The sequence below is a fragment of the Chenopodium album genome, chromosome 4, assembly GCF_948465745.1.
Source record: "Chenopodium album chromosome 4, dcCheAlbu1.1, whole genome shotgun sequence".
NCBI classification, from domain to species: domain Eukaryota; kingdom Viridiplantae; phylum Streptophyta; class Magnoliopsida; order Caryophyllales; family Amaranthaceae; genus Chenopodium; species Chenopodium album.
In genome coordinates, this window is record NC_137837.1 from 78,173,202 (window position 1) to 78,194,621 (window position 21,420).

General features: G+C 34.0%; 3 protein-coding genes across 3 annotated transcripts; all 3 read left to right on the forward strand.

Annotated features, from left to right (window-relative positions):
- The first annotated feature begins 6,855 nt into the window (after nucleotides 1-6,855).
- Nucleotides 6,856-8,551, forward strand: LOC145627416 (protein GOS9-like). The gene is made up of 4 exons (XM_081679809.1): nucleotides 6,856-6,959; nucleotides 7,049-7,237; nucleotides 7,987-8,229; nucleotides 8,338-8,551. Exons 2-4 carry the CDS (start codon nucleotides 7,148-7,150, stop codon nucleotides 8,341-8,343), a joined length of 339 nt encoding a protein of 112 aa, XP_081535935.1. The 5' UTR covers nucleotides 6,856-6,959; nucleotides 7,049-7,147; the 3' UTR covers nucleotides 8,344-8,551.
- Nucleotides 8,552-16,504: 7,953 nt separating this feature from the next.
- LOC145629429 (protein GOS9-like) lies at nucleotides 16,505-18,097 on the forward strand. The gene is made up of 4 exons (XM_081682027.1): nucleotides 16,505-16,657; nucleotides 16,795-16,995; nucleotides 17,462-17,728; nucleotides 17,860-18,097. The coding sequence occupies exons 1-4, from the start codon at nucleotides 16,637-16,639 to the stop codon at nucleotides 17,881-17,883; spliced, it is 513 nt and encodes a 170-aa protein (XP_081538153.1). The 5' UTR covers nucleotides 16,505-16,636; the 3' UTR covers nucleotides 17,884-18,097.
- A 155-nt stretch (nucleotides 18,098-18,252) lies between these two features.
- LOC145629428 (uncharacterized) lies at nucleotides 18,253-21,113 on the forward strand. The gene has a single exon (XM_081682026.1). It carries the CDS (start codon nucleotides 20,243-20,245, stop codon nucleotides 20,933-20,935), a length of 693 nt encoding a protein of 230 aa, XP_081538152.1. The 5' UTR covers nucleotides 18,253-20,242; the 3' UTR covers nucleotides 20,936-21,113.
- The last annotated feature ends 307 nt before the right edge of the window (nucleotides 21,114-21,420 follow it).

A 21,420-nucleotide genomic window follows, 5' to 3' on the forward strand; every position in this document is an offset into this window, starting at 1 on the left:
CCGGTGGGTTTAATTTTCTAACCCACCGGCAGGGGGGGAAATTTTTGTGAACGGTCCCAAGATTTAACCTGCTCTTGATACCATGACAAATTAGGGAGAAGAAAGAATGAATGGCTTGATCATTATTCATCGATAGGTACGCTCATAAGATAGGAAACAATATTCCTAAAGATATACTAAAATAACCATAAACTCTAAAGATATATTCTCAAAATAATATCTTAACATAAATATACTAAATATATTATTCTTTGAATGATATCTACTAAAAATATATCATACATATATTTTCCGATATCTCATATCTCTAACACCTGTTTAAAGAAGGTGGCGGTTAAAAGTGGGATTATTTTGGGAATTCGAAAAGGTGGGATTGTTTTGAGCAGAAAAGGTAAATGTGGAATTATTAGTTTCCAATTTTCCAAGATTTTTATTTTGTCATCAATAATTTATATTGTCATTACATAGAGTGATGGTAGTGAAAGAAGTATTTTCTTTCCCTTATTCACAAGCCTATCAAGGCTAATATATACACCAATAGCTACGTATATCAAGGCTGACATCTAGGCCTAACTTCCTACAAATATGGGAAGATAATATACGATAATATACAATGAGCCTAATTAACAAATATACAATATATACGGAATATATTGATGCTTATCAATATACTCTAACACACCCCCGCAGTCTTAGCGGGAGGCCCCCGAACACTAAGACTGTCCCTAAAATCTTCAAATAAAACCAACGGAAGTCCCTTGGTGAAAATATCTGCAATCTGATGACGGGAAGGCACATGTAAAACACGAACCTGGCCTCGAGCAACCTTTTCCCGTACAAAATGAATATCCATCTCAATATGTTTAGTGCGTTGATGGTGAACAAGATTACCGGCAAGATAAATAGCACTAACATTATCACAATAAACCAATGTAGCCTTCTTGATGGGACAAAGAAGTTCCAAAAGAAGATTACGTAACCAACACGACTCAGAAACCACATTAGCAACCCCTCTATATTCCGCCTCGGCACTAGACTTAGACAAAGTAGGTTGTCTTTTTGCGGACCATGAGATCAAACTATCACCTAGAAACACACACAATAGCCTGAGGTCGATCTGCGGGTATCCGGACATCCACCCCAATCTGCATCAATATATGAGACAAGAGAAGATATATATAGAAGAGGGATATAAATGAAGACCAAAGTCTAGGGTACCCTGAATGTAGCGCACAATGCGCTTGAGAGCAAGCATGTGTTATTCTTTCGGGTCATGCATGAATAAACACACTTGTTGCACTGCATATGTGATGTCAGGTCGTGTAAAAGTAAGATATTGAAGAGCCTCTGCAAGGCTCCGATAGAGAGTAGGATTTGCATAAGGTGTGCTAGAAGTAGCACTCAACTTCGGTTTAGTATCAACCGGTGTAACAGACGGCTTGCATGATGACATGCCGGCTCTTTCAATGATTTATGAGGAATACTTCTTTTGGGATAAGAAAAGACCACCTGCATGACGAGTGACTGCAATTCCCAAAAAATAACTTAAAGGGACCAAGTCCTTCATAGCAAACTCCGAGCTAAGAAAGGTAATAATGGACTTTCGGAGATCATCAGAAGAAGCAGCTAAAATAATGTCATCCACATACAACAATATATATGACATGTTAGTACCTTGCTTATAAATAAAGAGAGAGTGATCAAAAGTACTATGTGTGAAACCAAGAGTGGAAACATAGTTGGCAAATCTCTTATACCAAGCTCGTGGAGCTTGTTTGAGGCCATATAGAGATTTCTTCAATAAGCACACATGGTCAGGATGATCTAGATCTCGGAATCCCATAAGTTGATGCATGTAAACAGTCTCATTAAGTTCACCATGTAAGAATGCATTTTTTCATGTCCAGTTGGTGAATTGGCCATGACTTTGAGAGAGCCAAACTAAGGACGGTACGAATAGTAGCCGGTTTGACAACCGGACTAAATGTCTCCCCACAATCAATGCCCACCTGTTGAGTTTTGCCATCACCTACAAGACGGGGTTTATGCCTCTCAAAAGAACCATCAGAATTTTCTTTATGAGTAAAAATCCACATAGACCGAATGACATTCACATTAGGTGGACGGGGAACCAACTCCCACGTCTTATTTTTAATAAGAGCATCAAATTCATTAGTCATAGCCATTTTCCAATTCGGGTCCTTAAGAGCAGACACGGGGTTATGGGGTAGCGGAGACTTCGACACTGAAGTATGAAGATTGTGATGTATCTTTAGTTTAAAGATACCATGCATGCTACGAGTTACAGGTCTGCTAGGAGCACTAGGAACAATGTTAGGAGTTGGATTTGATGGTGGAGAAGGAACTGGGCTCGAATCATGAAGCCCAGCAGGAGTTGGTGATGTTGGGCTAATGGGTGAGGATGGGCTTGATAAAGGGGTAGCCCACGTGTGGCCCGTGGCAGAGTGAACTGTCCCACGGTCCACCCGTGGACTATTCTGCCCACTTTCAGCAGTTGGTGAGTCAACTCTAGCGGGTTGGGCTATGGCAGGTGGGCTATGGACTGTGGGTACCATGTTATGGATTGGGCCATCAATGTATGGGTCCATTAGAGGAGTGATGGGAGAAGCTGGTGGGCTAGAAGTAGAAGAAAAATGATGGACTATGGAAGGATGAAGACCATCATCCAAGAAGTCGTAACTGTGAGGATGAGGAGTGTGTAAATTTCGAAAAGGAAATTGTGTCTCATCAAAAATAACATGACGACTAATGATGATTTTACGAGAGGAAAGATCATAACACTTGTACCCCCGATGATTAGAAGGATAGCCCAAAAACACACATGGTGTAGAACGGGGTTGAAGTTTGTTTATGGTTGTAGAAGGAAATAGTGGAAAACATAAACACCCAAAAACTCGAAGATGAGAGTAAGACGGATCCTTTTGATAAAGAATCTTTAGGGGAGATTGATAGTTCAATTGCTTATTTGGAAGAATATTGAGAAGGTAGGTTTCCATTTGTAAGGCATGGTGCCAAAAGGATAGTGGTAAATAAGCATGTGCAAGTAATGTACGAACAACATTGTTAATCGTACGAATTTTTCTTTCGGCTTTCCCATTTTGAGAAGAAGTATGAGGACAAGATAATCGGAAAGAGAAACCATGCTTTTTACAAAAATCCCAAAAAGGTCCATTTTCAAATTCCCGACCATTATCACATTGTATATTTTTAATTTCCCGTTCAAATTGAGTTTGGATGAAAGTCCTAAATTGTAAAATAGTGGAAAAAGTGTCGGAATTCCTAGATAATGGAAAGGTCCATAAATACTTAGAAAAATCATCCAATAATAACAAATAATACCGATGACCAGTAGAACTCAAAACAGGAGATGTCCAAAGATCAATGTGACAAATATCAAATGGCATAATAGTAGTGGAATTTGAATTAACAAATGACAATTTAATATGTTTCCCAAGAGGGCATGAATGACAAATATTAGAATCTCCAATTTTATTACATTTAATAAATTATTCTTCCTAATAGAACTCAAAATATTCGCTCCCGGGTGTCCCAAACGGTCATGCCATAATGAAGGAGCTAAAACAGCAAAAGTGGAATAGGGAGTTTCAGGTGGCTTGGTGATAGGATATAGAGCACCCCGACTCTCACATCTCATTAGACGCATCCCCGTCTATAGATCCTTTACAGAAAACCCAAATGGATCAAATTCAATTGAAACAGAATTGTTAGTAGTGAATTTCCTAACAGACACTAGATTTTTGATAAAATGGGGAGCATGAAGAACATTTTTGAGAGATAAGGGAGGGTGAGGAGATGATAAAGTAGTATGACCATATCCTTGAATTGGAATAGATTGACCATTACCAACAATTATACCACGATTATTGCTCAAATTAAAATAAGACGTGAGATTACCTTGTCCGGATGTCATATGAGGTAGCGTCGGTGTCCATGTACCAGTTTGTATCCGAAGGGGTAAGACCGAGAGTATGCATTGCAGCCTCGATATCTGTTGGTATAGGGGCAGTAGCCAAGTATGCTTGTTGAGGACGAGGTCCAAGAGAGTTTGGGCGCTGCTGCTGTTGAAAATTCATGTTGGGCCTAGCCCACTCTCCAGTAGGATATGGACATGGTGGGATAGCCCACGGCATCCAAGGCCACCACTGCCCAGGAACCTGACTTGCGGGGTGTTGCTGCAGCTGACCACCAGTACGGTTGTGGTTGCTACCGTTCTTCCCCCCACCGCCGGAATCACCGCCTGAGGTGCCTTTGCCCTTGCCTCCACTGCCGGAGATCCTATTCTTGCCAGAATTACTCCGGGTTTTCTACTTTTTACCACCACCATTATTGCGGTATAATGGTGGCTGTTCAGAGGTGTCATCCGAATCACGAGCAAGCATAGCAGATGAGGTGGTTTGAGCCGCCTTCTTGAGGCCAGATTCTTCAAGCACAAGCATAGAGCGGGCTTGATAAAATTGGGGCAAAGGGTCACTTTGACGGATAAGCGTGGCCACACCATGATAGGGCTCGGTGAGGCCAGAGACCAACTGGAGTACCAGTCGATTGTTGTCCACCAGAGAACCGACATTCTTGAGTTGATCTGCCAATGACTTGAGGTGTTGACAATACGCCGAGACATTGGGAAAATTCTCCATTTCAGTATGTGAGAAATCATATTCAAGGGTGACGGCGCGGGAGTGTTTGTTATCTTGGAATATATCACGCAACCTATTCCAAGCCTCCATCGCTGTGGTGTCGGGTTCAATAATTGTGTTCAACAAATCAGGAGAGATAGTAGCATAGATCCATTGGAGAACCGCGGCATCGAGAGTGTCCCACTTCTCCTTCTCCTCCTCTGTTTTAGGTGGCTTCTCCTTGCCTTTTGCCGGAGGAATAATGTGATCCATGACTTTATGTGATTTTGCGTGAATTTTGAAAAGCTCCGCCCATGTCGCATAGTGGACGTTCTCAAGAGTAATGGGAACCAAGCTCTTAATGTTGGTAACAGTTAGAGCAGGATGAAAAGATGATTTTGAATCACCCATTGGAAAAAAGAGGAAAAAGAAAGCAGAGGATAAGAGAATGCAACAGGGGAATGCGGAAAGTGTAGGTCGAAACCTAGAAATCTGATACCATGAAAGAAGTATTTTCCTTCCCTTATTCACAAGCCTATCAAGGCTAATATATACACCAACACAAAGTCTTATATGTGGCTGGCCACACCGTGTGGCCAGCCACTATAGGGGTTACTTTGCTAGTGTAATGGGGGTTACTTGATAGTGTTAAAGGGGTTACTTCATCATTGTTATAGAGTTACTCGGTCAGTGTTATAGGGATTACTTAATTGGTATTACAGGGGTTACTTAATCAATGTTATAGGGGTTACTTTAAGTGGTCACACGGTGTGGCCGGCCACACACAAGACGAACTGATACACCAATAGCTACGTATATCAAGGCTGACATCTAGGCCTAACTTCCTACAAATATGGGAAGATAATATACGATAATATACAATGAGCCTAATTAACAAATATACAATATATACGGAATATATTGATGCTTATCAATATACTCTAACAGGTAGTCGTTATATTTCACATCATATATGCTCATCAACTAGGGTAGGTCTTGATGTTGATTCAATTCTTGCATTGCATCCAAAGATGCTGGCTTTTGATCTGTAAATGTTGATAACATTGGCGATTTTTGAAGGTGCCACATAATTTGTTCCTAATACAGCAAAGTTTTAGTGGACCATTAAAATTTAAAAGATATTTTTTTTAATTATAAATCAGTTTTAATTTGATTTGATTAAACTTAATTAAGCTCGTTCAAGCTCAAGTTTAAACCCGAAATATAAACGCGCATGTTTGTGAACAAAGCTCGAACAAGCCAAATCCTTAACTAGTCAAGCCCATACAAGATTTTTAACTGCCCGTTTAATCTCAAGATAGCTTGAACAATGGTATTTCTTATCATGTTTAGTTCGAACAGACTAAAACTCAACTCGACTCGGATCGTTTACAACCCTTTTATAAAGACAATCAAATCAAATCAAACCTGCACCTTGCTTGGGGGCCTAGTTGAGCCATTGAGTTGAGCTTAGAGATGTGAAGAAGCTTTGAAACTAAATTACTTAGTTGTAGTAGTAGTAGAAGCAAGTGAGTTCTGGTGTGCTTTGGTTAAGGAGAATATGTATCTATCTATATAAACATTTAATTTTGCTGATCACTTTGAACATATTCCAATGGTCCAACATGCTTGCCACTTATTTAGTTATTTATTCGATTCGTATGTATGAATTGAACCTTCGAGAATGAATGTGCTCATGCTTCAAATAAAAGGATCCATGACTCCATCTGATTTGTTAACAATTGATGACTTTAACAACGTTAGTAAGAAAATTAATACATCTGGAATAATTATTAAAAAAAATAAAATTGCGCTAGTAAAATAAAAATAATTTCGGAATCAACCGTGATTATATTTTATTTTTTATTTTTTGAGACTTATAATTGAAGGCTAAGATAAAAATTCAGCTTTATAGTACGAATCTAATTTTATGTGGACATCGGAATGAGAAATAGTCTAATAATAAATTGATGTTATTAACACAATTTTATGAATCTAATATTTACTTTTGCACAAAAATAAACATAACAAATCGTTCGAGTTTAGATAAATATAGATAGAGTTATCCGAATCGACGATAGTACAGGATGGATTCGGTTGTGATTGGGCGCGCGCACTGTTCAGGCAGGGCAGAATATATTCTTGGTCTTTTTCTTACACTACATATATCATTGCTACATCCACAATATTCTACAACATAACACATACAATTACATAGTTTATCTCAAGTGGTTAGAGCTTTTCTTCCGATTCCAAGAGATCCTGGGATCGATTCTCACCCCCGCCTCTGTAGCTCCAGTCCAGGTATCATAGTTCAGATCATATGTATGTGTTATAAATTAACATTAACATTATTTAAACTATTTATTTCATATATATTACTATCGTTGCAGAGGTACGGACCATATGGTAACGACAAAGCCGAAGAAAACTATTCCTTCCAAATCAACGACGATGAAACAATAACAGAAGTAATCATATGGTCGGGATTCATGGTGGATGCAATCGGGTTCACCGTTACCGGTGATGATGGGGATAGCAGTACCAACATTTACGGAGGCAATGGTGGAAATAAAAACAAGGTCATACCTCATACTTCATAACTCATATGTATTACAATACTTATATATATGCATGCATGCGCATATATAGATATGAAAATTCTATGGTAGTCATCCTTAAAATTAAACCACACTACAAGAAAAATGTATGTACAATATGCAAGTCTGTTTGTGAAATAATTAAGGAAGTCGTATCATTTTACAATCGGCATGGTTTTTCCCATATAAAGTCAATACGGAAAACATAATAATACATATCCACACTATTTTTACACATTTATATAATTTTAAGAAATCGTATAATTTACAATCGCCACTAAATCCTAAAAATCGATACGAAAAGCCTTTTCAACACTAGATATATAAATATTGTTTGACAAAAAATACATAAAATATGTCATATCTTATTGGTGAAACATTTAATATAAGAGTTTGAGGTTGCATGTTCGAATCTTGTAAAGATCATATTCATGGATATTGTACCGAATGACCATTCGTTGGGGAAGCTTTCTGTTGCAATTACAATCGATACTAAAGGTTAAAATAATCGCTACGAAAATGTTATTTTCTTGTAGTGCCATTATACGAGTACTATTTTTTTTTATTGGCTGATTATGATTTATTTTATAATGTAAAAATTAACTATAAATCATTTGTCTAATTTTTAAAATTCATCATCCAATAAACCATATATAGATTAAGCTTCATTTAAACTTAAAATGATGAATTCTCCAAAATTTAATTTGTTATAATTTGTATCATGCATGAAGATTAATCTCCAACTTGGTGAAAACATACTTGGAATAAGTGGAAGGTCTAAAGGTTCAAAGATATCCCAACTGAGGATACATACTGATTTGGTACCCCGTGGACACGGGCCTTATGGAGATGATGAGCTTAAAGACGGCAGCGACTTCCAATCTCCAATGCCATTACGAGACAACCAAGAAGTAATTGGATTCTTTGGATCTGCTCAAGATAGCGTTGCTTCCATTGGACTCTATGTTCAAATGGTAACATCTACGTTTCACTCGTTGTTTGACTCTTAATACCATGTCACATGATCAAATGGTTAACTTAAAGCCTCATGATTGTTAATAACAAATTAAACTTCATTTTAGGAGTGAAGTTGGAGACTTGGAGCTTATGACGGTTGTGGATGCTTCCATACCTAGAGCATCATCAAGCAATGTTTTCTTTATCTTTCAAGTTTGTATCCAACATGCGTCAAGTGTCCATGTATCCGTACCCTTGACTTAATGTATTATTATTATTGTCATCGATAATATATCTGTGTTTGAGATCAATATAATATATTTACTTTTCACTTAACAATTAACATGTGTTTTTAATTTCCTATTATAAGTAAACAAATTATTTAAGGCCGTCTTCTACAAATCAATCATCAATAACTATAACTATAACTATATATACTAAACTAGTTTAAGTCCCGTGCCATGCACGGTCATAATTAAATTTTAGAACAAATAAATAATAAATAGTGGTGTTAATTCAACAATAATTTATCCAAAAAAATTATGTGTAATAAAATAACTTGAATTTTAGTTTAAACCAATTAGGGGTGGCAATTCGGGTCAGCAGGTCGAGTTCGAGTCAGATTTCGGTTTGATTTTGGGTTATGCTTAGAAACTATCAAAAATAGTGTAAAACTTAATATAATTATGAAATATGAAATTTAGGTCAAATTATCCTTAGAAACCATCAGTTTAAGGTTTTGGTGAGGCCCAAAAAAATATGTCTTATACTCTATCAAATAATTAGATTAAATTTTTTAATATATGTTATGTACGTTTGTAGGAAGCATACTATAACAAAATGATTTTGTTTCTATAAACCTTATATAATTTTAAAATTTATACAAAGAATTTATACAAAGAGATATTTCTTTTTTTAGTTAAAATAAATTTTTTTATCACATGATAAAAGTTGGAGAATTTTTTTAATATAAATATGTAGAATTAAACTATTTTACTCGTATCCATTGTTAATCATGCATAAATTTGATATTTAATGGTGAATTGAAACTAGGGAAATTTGTCAAAAATAACACCACCTTTGGCCGGTCTTCCCGTAATAGCACCACCTTTTGATTATTCCAGAATAACACCACCTTTCACATGTATTTGCCAAAAATGAAACAAAACCGGTTGATAACCTATTTTACAGGTTACCTGTGACACGTGTCACAATGTCATTGGTCAATTTTTTTATATAATTTTTTTTTAAAAAAAACCTAATTAATTAAATAACAAAGTTAAAATAATAAAATAAAAAAAAAAAACAAAACCACCACCTAGCCCCCGCTGCCCAGCCCCCACCCCCTACCCACCCTCGTCGCCGCCCTTCCCCTTCCCCTTCCCCAATCCTTGCCGCCGCCCTTCCCCTTCCCCATCCTTGCCGCCGCCCTTCCCCCTCCCCATCCTCGCCGCCGATCGACCTCCCCGGCCTTCCCCCTCCCTCCACCCATTCCCCGTCCTTAAACAACCCACCACCGCTTTCCCGTCATCGTTTCTAGCCCCCTTCCCTTCCCAATTTTCGATGCCCCTACCCATCCCTTCTCCATTTTTGATACCCCCTCCCTTTCCCTTCCCAATTTCCGGCCCCTACCACCTATCTCCTTCCTCGAAAATGTTGGTTTTGTAAAGGGGAAGGGCTCGAAATTGGGGACGATGAAGGGAGGGGGGATTGAATCTGCTACGGGGAGGAGAGGTGGGGGCTGAAATCGCGAACGGGGAAGGGAGGAGCTCGAAATCGGAAACGGGGAAGGTGGATGGGGCTGGTGGGGGTGGTGGACGTCGGTGGGCATATTCATTCTGGAATAATGAAGGTGGATGGGCCTGGTGGGGGTGGTGGACGTCGGTGGGCAGAGGGCTGGGAATGTGGGAAGGGATTTAATTTTTTTTTTTTAATTTTTTTGTTTTTTTTTTAAGTTTTTTCAAAATTAAAAATAAAAATAAATAAGTTAACCAATCAAACTAGAACACGTGTCCCAGGGTTACCTGTAAAATAGGTTACCGGTTTTTTGTTTCATTTTTGGCAAATACATGTGAAAGGTGGTGTTATTCTGGAATAATCAAAAGGTGGTGCTATTACGGGAAGACCGGCCAAAGGTGGTGTTATTTTTGACAAATTTCCCTTGAAACTATATGTAGATAGTGTTGTGGAGTATGAAAATAATATTGGAAATTTGAAAAGATTTTATACTACATTTCACATTATTACTGTTTTGTGAATGATATGGTTGATACGGTGTATATATTTACTATTTATACATAAATATTATATGGTAAGAATATATAAGAATATAATAAAATATAATAATTAAATGAGGAAATAATTATATAATAAAATTAAAATATAATATAATAATTAAGGAAATAATGAAATTGGCGGGAAAAAAATGAATGACATTATGCCAAGTGTCATTATAGGTTCGCTTTTAGTATAGGTTAATAGATGACACACCAGCAATAATACGTGTCATTTTAATATAATATATAAATAAAAGAATAAAATACATTTAATGTTTCCTTCATATTGATTCCATAACCTTAAGTTAAGATAGGAAAAAAAAAACTAATTCTTAACATAGTTTGTGACTTATAATATTATGTAATATAATACTCTTCTATTATTACAATAAAGATTTTTTTTTTCAAGATTATTGTATTTATGTATAAAAATCTTGCCAAGAAAGATATTAAAATTTTTTAAATTCAAGTGATTATTGAAAATAATATTGCAGAAGATAGAATAAATAATAGTGTGTAAGAAAATCTATTTACGAGTTGAATACATATTGTTAAGATATTCAATCATCCGGTTAATAACAAGAAAATGATACAAAATTATATAGTACTTTACCTGTAAATTTATAATATTTATTAAAAATTATCGTGCATGGCACGGGACCTAACCTAGTTAAGTATATAAAATCGAGACTTTTATAAATAGAAAATACACAGTTCGTTCAAAAACTATAAAAAAAAGTAAAACTATTCATCACTTGGCACTACTTTAGGGAAATTTAACTAGAAAACCTGTTGGGCCTCCGATGCATGCTTATACACATACTAGTACAATATTTTTCACTTTGGGGCAAGCCCGCACGGTTTACGAGTTCATTCCCAAAAGGCCTTGTACTAGTGTATTGAGCATCACTATTATATACTAGGGATAATACTTCCTCCGTTTAATTTCTTTATAGTTGACACGTTTTTTTAAGTCACGTTTGCTAATGCACAAATTCAACCATTAATATCTTTGATTGTCGATAAGCAAAAATTATATAAAAAAAAAAATTGATATTTTGAAAGTATAAATTGTAACAAATCTAACAAGATCACACATGACTGTATTTTTCATTACGTATAAACCAAAATACACGGTCAAAGGAGAGTGTGTGAATAGTGCAAAAGTCAAAACGTGTCAACTAATAAAAAAACGGAGGTAGTATATTATTGTCTTGGTATCTTCTTTATGCTCCTTTCATTTCATATATAATAGTTTCATTTTAGGACTTTTTTTTTATTATAATACAAAACATATATTAACATAATAAATAAAATGAATGACTAATTATACTATTGTAAACACAAATTTCAAATCTGCAAAATATAGATTCAAAATAAATGAAACAAAGTGTTAATTTTATTAATATGATAATATTGGGTACAATCTCTAATTTGATCCTCTGATTCGATCTCCACTTTGACTTTGACGTAATTCACGAATTAACTTGATTCTCGAACGAGGGCCGTCGAGGCTTGATCTCGATCGAAGATTTGATGTAGAATTTTGACTTATTGTTGATGTAGAATTTTGACTTGTTGTTGATGTAAACCTTTGACTTGAATTCTTGATTGAGGGCCGACGAGGCTTGATCTCGATCAATGATTATTTGATGTAGAGGTTGAACCGGTGTTCTTGATGATTTAAATTCCTTCTTTCCTTTGTGTTGAGGGTCGTCGAGGCTTGATCTCTTCCACGGGTGATCTTCTAAAGTAGAACGGCACGTCGAATGCTTGTTGTTCTTCTTCTAGGTTTTGAGAGGATTTCTTTGGAGAAGTTTAGAGTATTTGATGAGAGGTTTTTTCTGAGTTTTTCTCTCTTTTTTAGGTTTTTCCTGCTCCTAAATGAAATAGAGAGTCTCTATTTATAGAGTGAGTAACTGTTAGGGTTAGGGTTTGATGTACAATGAAGTTGGGCTTTTGACTTGGTAATCTTGACTAATTTATATAGCTTAACCCATTTAAGTAGGCTTTTGCTATTAAATGAAAAATTTTATTAAAACAATTAAAATGGGCTAATTTAACTTATTTCACCCAAAATAATTAAATTAAATTAATTGTCAAAACCCGAGTCAATATTTTGACTTTTGACCAGTAAAGTATCCCATGTGGCACTTATATACATTTTTCGTGCCTACAACTATATATATATAATGAAAAATTGATTCAAATTAATGATTGAATTATAACCATGGCAAAATATTTAACATAACAATATACACAAAATAGTCCCTTAAAAATTTTTAAGGTTTTTTTTTTTTTTTTGAAAAAAAAAAAACCTACCTAATACAGTTTAGATTTTGTGGAAATAAACGACCTTATAAAAAAATGATGAAAGAAAATACCTTATAAACATTAAAATAAATAAAATGGGCAGTAAACCCTTAAATGCACCTTGCATCCGATTATATATAAAAAAAAATCTCATTAGGGGTCGGTATCCTTAAAAACAAAATCTAAACTACCCAAACACAATCCTTATTAACTCGATGTTGTTTTCAACATTTCCAGCACAAAAACGCAGCATTAGTTGATGTCTTGGGAACAAATTATGTGGCACCTTTGAAAATCGCCAATGTTGTTATCAACATTTACAGATCATAAGGCAGCATTATCTTTGGATGCAAATATGCAATGCAAGGATTGAATCAACATCAACACCCTAGTTGATCAACACCCTAGTTGATGAGCATATATGTTCATTTGATGTGAAATATGAGCACCATAATTCCATGCAACGACTATGTAAATTATTATTGACGACAAAGTAATAAGCTTGGGTAAACTTTTATATTTTTAGCCCACTATAAAACAAATCGAGCTGGGCTTGTTTTAACTGTATTAACCTTGCATCACATTATTCCATCGTCCAAAAGTTTTTCACACTAGCTAAGGTGCGTATAAACTATGCTTATACTCTGACGACATAATAGAGGTAAATGTTGCAACATGTTAATTTACATACCAATATATCGCCAACTGCTAATTTTTATATCAATATATCACCAGCAATAATTTTTATACTAATCTGTACTGTTACAAGGGTGTTAACTTTTATAATCTGTTACAAGGGTGTAACTTTTAATTATATCAATACGGTCAATTGGCCACATTAATATTATGCTTAAAAAAATTCACTGATAAAAAGTCGTCAACATTAACAAAGGATATTCGACTTTAACAAATACATAAGATATTGCATCAAATAAAAATTTCCTACATAAACACTATGATTGTCGAGTAGATCTTGCACTGTAGAACATCTCTCACTTATATCGCCAGTGCATGGTTGGTGCACTCGGGTACACCCGAAAAGAATATTAGGCATATTTTGAAGAACATGGGCAAAAAATAGAACATTAGGCATATTTTAAAGAACATAAAAATGCATGTTTTAAAGAACATGGGAAAAAAAATAACATTAAGCATATTTTAAAGAACATGGGCGGAAACACAAACATGTTCTCTTATCAAACATAGGGTTATTTTTCAAACACATTCAACCATCTGAGTAACCATGAAAAAGTAATATGCATGTTTTGTAATTAATTATCACGTTCTTTTGTAAAAACTTTATGTTCTTTCTAATGTCATGTTCTTTTTCAAACACTAGTATTCTTTTTCAAACCCTTGTACACTATACTATTTTCATTATATCGCTTGAAAATACAACCTTGTTGGAGAGACAATCTAACGATCCTTTGTAGTCGTGAGGATGTTTTCCTTCTAATTCATCTGTGTGTATTTGAAAGCTTGATAACCCTTGTGATCTTGCATAATTTTCACCAACGAAATAATTTCACAACAATGCATTAGATCTAATATCATGGATTCAAACCTACCTAAAATGATTCTCCTACGAAAAGAGGAGATAAACCTTGTCTTTCGAAGGAGGTCGAATAACCCTTGTCTTTCAAAGGAGATCGAAAGTATATGATTGCCATCGAACCTTATGGCTCTCAATGTCCTGAAAACTACAACTTTAAACTTGAAGAAGGTGAAAGTATAATGGAAGTGATAGTAAGGTATGGTTTCATTTTGGATGCAATTGGATTTGTCGTAGCTAAGCCAAGTACCTACACTAAGATGTTTGGCAGGAATATAGAGCCCTCGCGCAAAGGAGCTAGGCCATGATTAATACGTAGTAATTAGTACATACACCATTCATGTTTTCAAATGTACTTGCGCTTGCGTTAGATAATTGAAAAAGAAAAATTAGTCTTCCTTATTAGGAGGCCCAAAACCTTTTTGATACACACAAGTGTACATAGAGATAGATCCACCCAAAGGTGGTGTGTTTTTTTTTTTTTTTTTTTTTTTTTTTTTTGGCTCATTTAATTTTTTTCTCCCCTCATTTTAATATTTTAATATGAGCAAAAAAATTATAAATGAGCAGTACACTCTTAAGTTCATCTTGCACCTGATTGTATATATAAAAAAATTCATTAGGGGAATAGGGGTCAGTATCCTTAATTACAAATTCTAAGATACCCAAACTCAATCCTTATTAACTCGATATTGTTTTCAACATATCCAACTCAAAAGGCAGCATTAGTTGACGTCTTAGGAACAAATTATGTGGCACCTTTGAAAATCGTCAATGTTGTTATCAACATTTACAGATCATAAGGCAGCATCTTTGGATGCAATGCAAGGATTGAATCAACGTCAACACCTTAGTTGATAAGCATATATGCTCATTTGATGTGAAATATGAGCACCATCATTCCATGAAACAACTATGTAAATTATTATTGACGATTAAGTAATAATCTTGGGTAAAAATTTTACATTTTTAGCCCACTATATACAAATTAACTGTATTAACCTTGCATCACAAAATTCACAAGTTATAATTGTTAAATTTCAGGAAAACTTTTCAAGTTATTGGAGTGTAAGTCATAACTTCAACTTTTGTACAAGCTAGCAGATCCTACAATTTGAAGCAAACATGTCATTGAGATCACCCCTTATCTATCTCCACGATTTAGACCCCGATTGATTGTGGCAATACTAGCAATTGTTGCGCCAGAAATCATTATTGAGAGGGGATGGTAAAGAGAAAGGGGAAAGAAGAAAGGGTAACTAAGTATTTTTAATTTCCGCATACAAGGTATTAAATATGTATAGTTTGGTCAATGGAATAAATGGTATAGATTTAAAACAAAATACTACGTATTAATTATCATGATCAAATTATAAGGGTGACATTATTAGTGTAGCTATTGCAAATTGTCCAACTATTATTAATTAATTATTAAATAATAAATTAATAATAGTAATCTAGGTTATTTGAGTGCAATTCAGTTCACGGTCATTTTAGTTTACATGGCCTTAAGGCCTGTTCATTTTAGCTTAATTTCAGTTTAGTTCAGTTCAGTTCAACTCCAATCAGTTCAGTTCAATTCAGCTCTCAATTTCCTTCTCTTATAAAATATTCATTTCAGCTCTATTTAGTTCATTTCAGTTCAACTTCAATCAGTTCAGTTTAGTTCACTTCACTTCACTAAATGTGAACATGCCCTTAGTCTTTATATGCTTTGGTTTTATGCCTCATGTTCAAATAATGTACATTAAGCTTTAGCACAATGCATACACCTCCACCATCATATCATATTTACGAAATCTAACTCAATCCAACCCTAAGCCAATAAAAAGAAATTAAATATGTAAATTGAGTACTAAGTTCCAATTTTGGCACTCTGCCTACTTTAGACGCACCGATTTACTGGATAGCTTCACATATAATGAGAATTCATCAATTCAATCAATCTATCACTATCCAATGGAATATGTATATAAATGGATTAAATATTACACGATATATTTCACTTTATTTCTATGCTCACATGCATGTATAATTGATATATTCAAAGTGATGATCTAAATCATGTGTATATATATAACATTACAATATATTCAAAGTGATGATCTAAATGTGTATATATTCAAAGTGAAGAATTATGGACCACTAGAATATATTCAAAGTGATGATCTAAATGTGTATATATACACATCCTCTTCATTCATTACAAATCACAGCATTCACTTAGTTACTACAACTTATTAGTAATTTCCAAGCTTCTTCGATCACCTCGCTCTCAACAAAATGGCTCAAGAAATCGCCCAGGTTCGGAGTTAGTTCCTTTTTTTTTTTTTTTTCTATTTCTCTATGCATAAATAAGTTTAATCCATTTCTTCGAGCTGAGCTCCAATTATTTGATTATTATTATTCATGTATGTTGAAATTAAGTTTATTTTTAATAGAAGCATATGATTGAACAATACGGACCTTATGGTTCACAATGCCCCGAAAACTACAGCTTTAAACTACAAGAAGGTGAGAGCATCAAGGAAGTGATTGTAAGGCACGGGTTCATTATCGATGCCATTGGGTTCGTCGTAGCTAAGCCATGTGGTGGTACCTACACCAAGATGTTTGGTGGCACTTGTGGAAATGAGTCCAAGGTTAGTAATTAATACACGTAAAATATATATACAAGAAAATTATTAAGTTATGAAATTTTACAGTAGTCATTTATAATATTTAATGATTATATAGTTTATGATTGACATATTTTCCTAGTAATTGATTATATTACTTAATTATTGGTATAAAATAGTATTATCAACATTTTTTTGATTTATCAAATATTTATTTTCATTTATGTTTTTTTTATTCTTATTTTATAATTTCTCGAATATATTTATTTCATATTGAATTAAATTTTTTAAAATTTAAGTTTACATGGTAAATATTATATGATTAATTGTGGCTATTTTATAATGTAAAAAAAAAAATAAACCGATCATATTGTATATCATTAAAATAATACCGCTGTAAAATCATCGAATATCTTATTATGTTAATTTTTTAGTTCTTGCTTCTAACATATTGTCCCTTAATTCCACTTTCATACATAAATGAAAATAGATTGTGCTCAAGTGTGGTGAAAAGATAACTCGAATTAGCGGTACCTATGGTAACTACATATACCAAGGTGGTCAATGCTTGATTGGCACAATGAAGATCCACACCAACTTATGTCCAAATGGATACGGACCATTCGGACAAGGAAAGGGTATTGAATGCACCGCAAAGGATTTCTCTTCTCCATGTACACTCGATGGCCCTATTGTCGGAGTTTTTGGAAGGCACCACAACTATCTCGAGTCTGTTGGAATTTTCGTCGAGAAGAAGGTGAGACATGATTATATATTTGTAAAATGTTAATAATACCAAGATTTTTAATTTTATAATTTAGATTTTGCCATAAAAATTTTGTTCACACCTAATAATGCATGAATTGGTTTCCATGGCAAATTGATCAGCTTCAGGACTGCTCATGCGCTTGAAGTGTTTGGCTACCGCGATAGCCTCCATCTTTGGCGATTATGCTGTGGGATTTTCTTTGTTTCCAATAAGCCACATATCATGTTTACTACTAATCAAAGTGGCCTCTCAAGTGTGATTTGTAGCCATTAATCAACTTGAGTACGTGATTGTTGTATCGGTCTTTTTAATATATTATATTAACAAGTCTTGATATATCAATACTTGATCTCTTAACCCTTTAGTGCATACTTAATTAAAAGTTTCACATCTAATTTTAATGTAACTTAAGTAATGACCTTATAACACATGAATGGAAGATAATGACCTGAAACAAAATAAATATAAATAAAGGAAATTTTGTGAAAAATTACCTATTATAGTCCAGAATTTGCGAGAAACTACCTATTAAAAAAAATGTTGTAATTGGCTACCTAATTTTTGAAAAATGTTGTAATTTACTACCTTACACCGGATTATGAAGGAGTTTGACAAAAATTCTCCGGCGTTGACTTGTTCATGTGACCATCACGTGACAATTAATGACCCTTTTCTTTCCCAAATTTTCTCACAATTTTCCCACGTGATGGTCACTAAGTGACACATGACCAAGTCAACGTCGAAAAATTTTGGTCAAACTTCATAATTCGGTCTAAGGTAGTAAATTACAACATTTTTCAAAAATTAGGTAGTCAATTACAACATTTTTTTAATAGGTAGTTTCTAGCAAATTCTGAACTATTATAGGTAGTTTTTCACAAAATTTCCATAAATAAATAACTAATTATGGCCTAGACCATATATGCAAACATACATTGATAATTCAATTGACTATCTATGTTGTACAGTGTTTATAATGTTTTTAAAAATTTAAAACTATACTGAGAAACAATAGGTCATAGATTAAAAGCCGTTGATCCTTATTTGTAATTTGTATTTTTCTAGTGGATCATCTGCACCCAAAAAATTTAATTGTTAAAAACTAAACTAACTTGAAAAAGTTTATCTGAACAGAATTTGAATCATACCAACGTATACTTGAACGATGGATTGTGACCCACTACCCAAACCAAATTGTACTCAGAATTTGAATCATACCTACAACATTTGTAAGGGGTACTCAGAATATGTTACTAATTCGTTGTGTGGTGACCCTTAACCAAATTTTATCCATTACGCCCATTTTTAAGGGGTAATCTAAATTTTAAATTTTGCAACCTACTAGACGGCCCAGTCCAAACCGATTTTTTAATACCCTAAAAATTACAACAAATGTTGTAGGTTTGGGACTATGTGAGAGAAGGGAAATCCCGGAATAATTATTGTATACGTAGTAAAATATTTCGAAATCACAAATTTTCATATGTGATTGGCCATACTGTGTGGTTGTATTACTTGGTTAGGGGTTTTTCATTTGGTAAGAAGTTACTCGGTCTGTGTTTTGGTATGTGTCAATTTGCCGCACGGTGTGATGGATTGGCCACACTAAAAAAACGTTGTTTTAATTTAAATAGGGTTATGTTGTATGTAGCCCTAAACATTAAATATACTTTTGAAAATCGTATAAAACTAGGAATTCATGATAAAAACGCGTGCAAATCAGTGTAATTAGTGTTTATATTTTTCTTTATTTCCTATATTATACGATTTTCTAATGTAATTTAATACTTATATATAGCTCTAAGGGTATGTATAGCATTTTCCTTTTAAATAAGTGCAGCTCAAAAAAATCTTTGAATTAGTCTCATAAATGATATCCGGCCCTATCTGTTAATAAATAATCTTTTGATTTCGAGTTGGTGGTCAATAACAATTCATGCCAAATCAAATCATATAATTTCATTTTCTTTCAAAAAAAAAAAAAAAAAAAAAATCATATAATTTCATTTACTTTTTTTTTTTTTTGAAATAATATAATTTCATTTACTAATCAAGTTTGAATTCGATAATTTGTGTAAAAAAAAGAATTCGATAATCGCATATCATTAAATCTCAATTAAAGTATTACTCCGTAATTTTTTTTTTAAAAAAAAAAAAAATCTAAGTATTAATTTATTTCAAAAAAAAAAACTAAATTATTAATTAATTACACGTCAAAAAAAGCATTAATATTTAAATACTCTCCCATCAAACACGTCGGTTACCTTTCTCTCCACGCATAATCCTTGCTCTCCAAGCAAATAAAAAAACACACAATAAAAAAAAAAGCCTGTTTCAAAGTCAAAATCTATCTCCTCCTATAAATAACACAACTCTCACCCTAAAAAACATACACTCGTTGCGCTTTCAACGTTCACATCTATTTACCCCTTACAATTTTTTTATCCCGTTTCTCCTTAAAAAAAAAAAACCCTAGAGAAATTGAATTCTTTGAAAATCAAAATGAGAAGAGAAGGGCGTCCACATGGAATGGTCCGTACATATCAAATATTACCATCGCCATTGAACCCGAGACCCGCCTCTCGAATTGTAAACCCGGTTAATACACCCCCTACTGCCGGCCTTTTCGCCAAGGTCACTAACAAGCCTACCAACCACTCCAAATTCACTGGAAAATGTGAAAAATCGCGGTGTGCTGGGTGCCATCTACACCCGTCTTGGAAGTCTAAGGTTAAGTCTAAGGGTGCTTTAAAACTTAAAAACGCTGATGCTGAGCTGGATTACCGCCAGGTTACTTTTCGCGTTATGGGTTCCAATAAATTACGTGATAATGGTTATTCTGCTTCGGGTATTCTTGATGAGTTAAATATTCATCATCATCATAATCATGATAATTATTATGATGATGATAATTATGACGATGATGATGGCCAGGATGATTGTGATGGTGATGATGAGAAGGTAGGGATAAGAGAGCTTTTGCTTGAAACGGCCTCAACCCATCATGATGTTCATGATGTTGTTGATGATGATGTTATGGTGGATAAAGATGATGATGATGTTATTATACATGCGGGTGTAACGGATGATGGGGATGATGGGTACATGGGATTCTATGATGTTGCATATGTGCTTAATCATGTGGATGAAGATGAGGATGAAGGTTGGTCTATTGTTGGAGATGATAAGATTTGATTATGTTAATTATTGTTTAATTAACTTATTGTAATTACTCATTCTCCTATATTCCCTTCTTTGAAGGAAAAAAAAAAAAGATATGTCTATATTTTATGAGATTAGATATATCATTTAGTTTGTTTTATATTCTATAATAAATAATATTCAAGAAGAATAATTTATACTTCTTATTTGATTTGGTTGGTTTCATTGATTTGGTGGTTGTAATTAAGGTAACATGTGAGGAATTGGTTATGTTATATTTAATGAAATAACTGTTGTACAGAATTGGCTATGGAATTTAAGATAGAGACAGCTGGGTGATTTGTTGTGTTACGTTACAATCTTTTAATACGAAGTATATTAGTATATATTGATTTTGAAATGGCCACTATTACTTGATTAACCAAGTCAATCAAGAAAAATGAAGCATTATTTTACTTTTAATCTAATAAACTAATTTATTAAGACTTGGCATATACTTTGTATGCAACTAGATAACA